Here is a 7606-nt window from a genome sequence, read left to right as displayed (position 1 = left end):
TCTGGTTAGCAGGCAAGTGTCTTAGCCACTATGCTACCAGAGCTCCCTTATCATCTTAGGCATGCTAATTACCTCCATGAGCCTCAGTCATCTATTCTATAAAATGGGAAAATAATACCATCCTTGCAGGGCTGTGGGGATTACATTTGATAGGCATTAAGCACCTATCACTGTGTTTGACAGGTAAAAAGAAAACCTTAAATGATAGCTTCTATAATAGCCATGATGATGTTGAAAGAATTGAGATTTAGTCTCTGGACCAGAGTTTTCTCTTCTGTGACACTAGAGATTGAGATCCTATTTCCAAAACCATGAACAGTTCTAAAATATCCTCTGCAATTTCATTTTTGTTTTCATGGCCTGAGAACTACCTCTTTTCTATTCTATGTGAGGCATAAGTAACCCAGGTCTAACATTCATTGCTTTGGGATAGAATATTTGAACAGTGGTTCTGCCACATGTCCTGGGCCATGCCCTTTCCCTGGTATCCTGGGTTCATCTTATTGCCTCCTGATACTGCTCAGCTTCAGTATTACTGGTTGAGTTTTCCAGCTTGTTCCTTTTTTTCCTTCCAACACAGGGATTGGCAAACTTTTTAGGTAATGGGCTGGCTTTGTGGGTACACTGTCTCTGTCACAACTACTGAACTTTGCTACTAAAGCAGCCATAAACACAACAGCAACACATTGCCATCAGGTCAGATCTGACTCATAGTGACCCCTCCTTGGGTTTCCAAGGTGTTATCACTACGGAAGTAGATCGCCCAACCGTCCTTCCGAGGAGTGGCTGGTGGGTTTGAACCACCAGCCTTCTGGTTAGCAGTCAAATGCCTTAGGCACTACGCCACCAAAGCAGCCATAGTTAATGTTAAAGATGGACATGTCAGTGTTCCAATAAAACTTTTTGGGACACTGGGATGTGATATTCCATATAATTTTTATGTGTTGTGAAATATTTTTCTTCTTTCAATTTTTTTTTTCCCAGCTGTGAAGCATGAAGACCATTCATAACTCACAGGCCATACTTGGGCCCTGTTCTAAGGGAAGCTCCAAGAAAGAGATTTTATCCCTTTCTCAAAGTCTTTCCAGAAAGCCATTTGCTCAGTCCATGTCTACTCTTCCCTTCTGGAAGGGCTCCAGTGTCCTCTGGGGACCCAAAGGCCTTCTTGCAACCCCACCCCATGAAGTAAGAGAAGCCTACTTACCACATGATCATAATAACTAACTTCATTACAATCTCATTCAAAATGTTGAAGAATTCCACCATCAGCTTGGCCTGCTCTCCCATCTTCCCCATGGCGATGCCAAAAGCAATGAAAAACCCTATCAGACCTGTTGAGTGAATCACATTAACAGAAAGACAAATTATAAATAGGGCATGTTGCTTTCCCTCCTTCTCTACCGTTCTGCATGTATGGATCTGCAATTTCACCCTGTTACCCAATAAATTGGGCATTAAAAGACAGAAGCGCTATATCTCACACTGAAAGTGCCTTTAACTATGGCTTTCCTAGATATTTTTCATATAAGCAAGTTTAACTATAAGCAGTGCTATTTTCTGGAAGAAAATTAATTTCTTTTCATTCTGAATTAAAAAGTGTTCTCGCTTCTCAATGTGAAATCATGTGTTAGCAGACTCCATTATTAGATATATTTCTGAAGCAAAGGTTGTTGAAACTGGGGGATTCTCATGCAAATTTTGGAGTCAATATTAGAATAAACCCATCTATTCTGACTCATAGCAACCCTACAGGACAGATTAGAAATGTCCCATAGGGTTTCCAAGGCTATTAAATGGGGAAGCAGATTGCCACATCTTTCTGGTGAGTTTGAACCACCAACCTTTTGGTTAACAACTAAGTACTTCACCATTGCACCACCAGGGCTCCTTTTCTGACTCATAGGACGTGATATTGGAATAAAAACAAAAACCAAACTCATTTTCATTGAGTAGATTCCTTATCATATTGCCCCATAGGACAGAGTAGTACTGCCCATAGGGTTTCCAATCTTTAAGGAAGCAGACTGCTTCATCTTTCTCCCATGGAGTGGCTGATGGGTTTGAACCACCAGCCTTTAGGTTAGCAGACAGATGCTTTAACCACCATGCCACCAGAGCTCCATCTATATTAGAAGAGCACAGACCAAGTAGCCAGTAAAGTCTATTCTGGGGTTATATCAATATTAATTTGGTGTCATCCCTGATTGAAAAATGGGTGATATGTTTCACTCTAGAAATATCTTAAATGTAAATTTAATTTTGCATTGTTAACTGCCTAACATGGGGGGGAGGGGGAAGAATGTTGAAAAATCAAAATGACAGCAATAAACATACATAAAAACAATTTGGGAAACCCCAAATTAAATTCAGTTTGTTTACTAATTTGTCATAGTAATTTTCTTGGTCAAAATTAGATTAGAATTTTTCTTTTTTCTTTAATTTATTATTTTCAGGATCATGAAGATAGAGCATAGGTTTACTATAAGATTTTGCTAGTTCCTAGGCACTCTTAGTCCTTTTTCCCCCTCAAAGAACATCACTTGACTTCCATCTAAATTCAGCCCCAGCTCAGCTCCAGAGTCAGTCCTAATCCAAGGCAGGGAGGGTTTGAGGAGCTCTGTTCCTGCCCTCATATTGCACTCAGTGGAATATTCAGCCTTGGATCTTATTCCTAGTGTGTTGGCTCTTGCTACATTTCCTGAGCCTGAGTACGTCCCGGGAAGCCGTGCCACACTTCAGTTGCTCCAGGCTAGACCTCCCCTTTCCCTATGAGAAGCCTCTCTTCCCCTCACTTCAGTTAGTTTTATCCCTCTCTCTATCTCACCCTCAAGCCCGGAGTCTTACCCAACCTACCCAGTGACTAGGGTGCACTGATTGGCTAACAGACATCCCCATTACTGACTAGGGACTGTCTAGATTTCTGATTGCCACCCAACTGCCACCAAGTCGATTCCAACCCATGGTGACCCCATGTGTGACAGAGTGGAACTGTGCTCCATAGGGTTTTTGATGGCTGGTTTTTCAGAAGTAGATCACTAGCCCTTCTTTCAAGGTGCTTCTGGATGGACTCAGACCTCTAACCCTTTGGTTAGCAGCTGAGGATGTTAAGCATTTGCATCACTCAGTCACCATGTACTGTCCTCCCCACTATGACCCACTGTTGCCAGTATTAGGGCCTCAATTCTGACGTCTTGCGTGGACGATAGATCATTGTCACTAGCCCCTGAACTACAGGATCTTGCTTGCCTATCTGACCTTCTTTACTTGCAGTGTGGGTCATCCTCTCTTCTCTCCATCCCTCCTCTTCCTCCCTGATACAGACTGGCGGCCTAATTTCAAGTCCCTTCCTATTGCAGCCAGTTTCCTATTGTGTACAATTATGCCTGGAGTCTTAGCTTATAGCACGTAAATTATACCTTATCTCTTGACTGTCTTATAGGGATTTGTTTTTCTCCAAACTCTTGGCTTTACCCTTTCTCTAGTCACCAAAGCCACTAATTTCTCCTACACCAGACATTTATCTGTCCAGATTGTCTTATTGTCCTTCACTGGACCCTTTTCTTGCTGGCAAAAAGAACCCAGCGTTTGCACTCAGGATTGTTAATACTTGGTACTTACTATTTCCCTTTGCAGCTCTTGGTCAGAAAGCTTGACAAATCATGTCACAAGTAAGTTAATGGCCCTCTAAAGACAAATGCTTAGTGAAGATTAGATCCAGGAGAGAGTGACCTAGTTCACAGTAATGTACGAAACCAAATTCAGACTTGTCTCTATTGCCAAGCCCTTCTTTCAAGCTCTTAGAGAGGAGTTTGGTAGATATGTGGCAAGTAATAATCTGTGAACATTATGACTTGGTTTATTCGTTTGGAATGTTAAGAGAAAATATACAAAGTCTCAAGGTTACAAGGAATCAGAATAAACAAACCCTGAAAGCCCCCTCTCAATCAGCTACATATTTGTAGCACAGGAGATATATTTTATTAAGGAGCATTTTCTCCTAGGAGTTGATTCAAGCAGATGGGATTAGGGTGGGGCTCAGAAGTGGGTCTGGGGGGTTTTTAGGAGAGAAAGGGGTCCATAAAGGAACAGAGTCAGGGTTTTAGCTTCCCTTATTGCAATGCTTTATTCTTGGGACTTTCCAAAACCAAATAAATAAATGAATGAATGAATGAATGAATGAATAAACAAACAAACAAACAAATAAATAAATAAATAAATAGATGACCCCCCTCCACCCTTGGAAGGCCATGGAAAGAACCTTCGTTTCAGCCATGATTTGCAAATAGGAAGTTTCTCAACAGTCTACTTCACTTGGCTTTCCAGAGACTTACTTGATCAGCACTTGGATGAAAACCAGAACCCAAGCTGTCAACACTGCCTCTCCAGTTCTTTATGTAAACATTGCCTAACTGAGCCCACTCAGTGGGACAGGGGAGTGTCATTTGGACAAAGCCCTCTTAGACTTGGTCATTGGGGTTGAATGAGCAGTGAGTTGTGTTGAAACTCCCTAGTATAGCCAAAGGTTGTGTGACTTCCCAGAATCCACTGAGATTCTGGAAACAACCAGCAACAGCTTCTGGATGATTCATTCCAAAGCTTTGGGCCTATTACTCACAGTCTCAGCCTCCTCAGGAATGTGTAGAAGATTGTGGGGACACTTTGACACCATAGTTTGGGTCTTTCAGCTATGACCTACCTACCAGAAGGGAGCAGGGTGAGTTGAGAAGGTCCTGAGAGGGTCATGGAGGTCTGGGCAGTGGGTCTAAAGAGTTGCTACAGGGTAGGTGCTGAGGATGTCTGCAAAGGCAGCTTCACTGAAGAACTCTCTACTTTTTCCTCTCCCCTTCCTTCTCTAGCCTCCTACTGATTGTCAACAATGTTTATTGATCTTCTGTTGTCTGGCAACCTAGTCAGCTTATCTCCTCCCTTGGTCTCACTTACCCAACCTGCTTTCCCCCAGACTAAACAAAAAAGATCCCTTTCTGTAGCTTCCTCTTCTCTGTGGTCAAATAATCCTCTTCCTCAGCTTCTTTCTCTCTCCCTTTCTAGATGAGTGAGGAGTGTGACTACCAAATATATTTAAAACACACATGGGACACCTAGTTAACTTGAATTTTAGATAAATAAATAATTATTTTAGTATAAGTATACTCAGTGCAATATTTGAGACATAAGCAAACAAAAAAATTCCATTGAGTTGATTAACTCATGGCAACATACTTAACACTAAAAGTTACTCACTGTTTATCTGAAATTCAAATTTGAGTAAGTGTTCTGGATTTGATCTGCCATCCTAGTAAGGAGATAAAGGCATTTGGTCTCCTAAATGGGCAATCAGTGGTAGGACCATTCAAACTCAAAAAACTCACTGCTGTTAAGTGGGATCCGACTCATAGCAACCCCTCCTTGGGTTTCCGAGGTAGTATCACCTGGCAGTAGATTGCCCAACCTTCCTTCTGAGGAGTGGCTGGTGGGTTTGAACCGCCAGCCTTCTGGATAGCAGTCAGATGCCTTAGGCGCTATGCCACCAGAGTTTGGTGCTCTGGTGGTATCACTGGTATCTCCACTGGCTAATCCATTTCTAAACAGCTCTTACCCAAATACTTAGGTGGATCAATATACTTCTTCCATCCAGATTCCCCATTTCTCCTAGTATATAGTCAAATGTTACTATCATTGTAATTGCCCAGGATGGGGGTTATGATGGGGAATGGATTCCAGGGGGTAAGTGGGGATAAACTGGGCAAACTGGGGCCAATTACATGATAGGGAATCTCTGGCCCCTGAAGGTAGTGTCTTCTCACTGAGATTCTAAGCTCCCCATCCACTTTTAATAACAATAGCTCTCATGAATGGAGCATGTGTTATGCAATATGCTGTGCTTTACACATACAATCTCACTGAACAATCTACAAGGTAGCTGCCATCCACCCTCATTTTAAAAATGAGGCTCAGAGAGTGGAACAACTTACCCAAGGTCAGATAACCAGTAAATGGTCCATACCCTAAAAACCTGTTGCAGTGGAGATAATTACAACTCATAGTGACCATATAGGACAGAGTAGAACTGCCCCATGGGGTTCCCAAGGTTGTACTCTTTACAGAAGCAGCCTGCCTCATCTTTCTTCTGTGCATTGGCTGGTGGGTTTGAACTACCAACCTTTCAGTTAGCAGCTGAGCATTCAACCACTGTGCCATCAGGGCTTCCTCAAGTGGTTCATACAGTATCTAAACCCAGGTATGGCCACCTGCACAGCCAAAAAACCCTCCAGGATGACATGCTAAGAAGGGGTCAAGCAAGGGGAAAGGGCTCACTGGAATCCCCACAAGGTACACAAGATAATCTTTAAAGCTCCTTTTAGCACCAACTCCAAGGCTTTCCAATATGGATAGCACTGCATCTGTGCACAGACTGTGACAGCTGGAATGGTACATCCCCATACCTAACACAGTTCCAACACAGAAGAGCAGCTTAACAAAATTTTTAAGAAATAAACTAATGGGATGTATAAATTAATGAGGAGTCAGAGAAAGTGACCATCATTCCGAAAGTCAAGGAATGTGTCCAGTGAATGTTAGTCTCCTCTTCTTTTTCCATACCCGACCTCTGGCTGCCACGTCCCTCACGGCCTTTCTTCTGTCTTGTCTCTCTTCCTTAATCTCTCAGCACTCAGTCCTCAAACCAAAAAAAAAAAACCCACTGCCGTTGAGTAAATTCTTATTTGTAACAACCCTATAAGACAGAGTAGGATTGCCTCATAGAGTTTCCAAGGCTGCAAATCTTATGCAAACGGACTGACACATCTTCCTCTTGTGGAACAGCTGGTAGATTCAACCTTTCTGCTAACAGCTAAGTGCTTTAGCCACTGTACCACTGAGCTCCAGAACACAACAGAGATACAGGTTTTCTGAAAAGGTAGTGACTGAGGCAGAGGTGCTGAGATGAGGGGGCAGGGGCCTCTGGAGCTGAGCTCCCTTTGGCTAGCCCACATAAGTCCCTAAGGCGGGTCACTGTCATGGAAGCAGAGGTGCCTCCCCAAAGACTACCAGGAAAATCAGACTGTCAGGTTGCCCACCTAAGACATTCATCCCATCCTTGAACTCCAGGCCCTTCTTGATGACCATCTTGGTGTCCTCAGGTGCCTCAGTCACGGTCTCGTTCAGCAGGGAGATGACAGTATTGGTTGCATTGGCCTCCTCTTCTGACTGAGGTGCCACCAGGACCTTCTTTGTCACGGTTTGTATCTGATTAAAATAAAAATTGAAAAAGCATAAACATGATGCTTACTCTAAAAAGTCAACAAAAGTATGGATGCTTATATATTTTGAAGTTTCTAATACATTAAAAATATTTAAGAAATACCAAAACAAAGTTTTGAAAATTGGAGAACATTACAAGTATGTGTCAGTTTACGTCCACCATATGCTCTATGAAATAGGACATTATGTGATTTGGACTTTGTGCAAACATCATATTATATTCCGTCCAAATCACATAAAGTCATGGCTTATGTGGAGTCACAGACCTGCTGCTGCTCTCTGTGGCTACACTCTTTGGGATCTTACCCTTCTCCACTGGCACAGTGCTCCCAGACCAGAAGAGGGG

General features: G+C 42.6%; 1 protein-coding gene across 1 annotated transcript in view; it reads right to left on the bottom strand.

Annotated features, from left to right (window-relative positions):
- Positions 1 to 7606, bottom strand: part of SLC1A2 (solute carrier family 1 member 2) — a gene marked incomplete at its 5' end in the record, with an annotated part of 64962 nt that overhangs the window by 45753 nt on the left and 11603 nt on the right. The window contains 2 exons of the mRNA XM_007943255.2: positions 1205 to 1331; positions 7077 to 7245. Of these exons, the coding sequence (XP_007941446.2) occupies positions 1205 to 1331; positions 7077 to 7245 (296 nt within the window). The remainder of the gene's footprint in view (positions 1 to 1204; positions 1332 to 7076; positions 7246 to 7606) is intronic.

The sequence above is a fragment of the Orycteropus afer genome, unplaced genomic scaffold (assembly GCF_000298275.1).
Source record: "Orycteropus afer afer isolate SDZICR_OR568_19922 unplaced genomic scaffold, OryAfe1.0 scaffold00103, whole genome shotgun sequence".
Taxonomy (NCBI): domain Eukaryota; kingdom Metazoa; phylum Chordata; class Mammalia; order Tubulidentata; family Orycteropodidae; genus Orycteropus; species Orycteropus afer.
The sequence above is the reverse complement of the archived record's forward strand: the minus strand, read 5'-3'. Positions and strand labels throughout refer to the sequence as shown.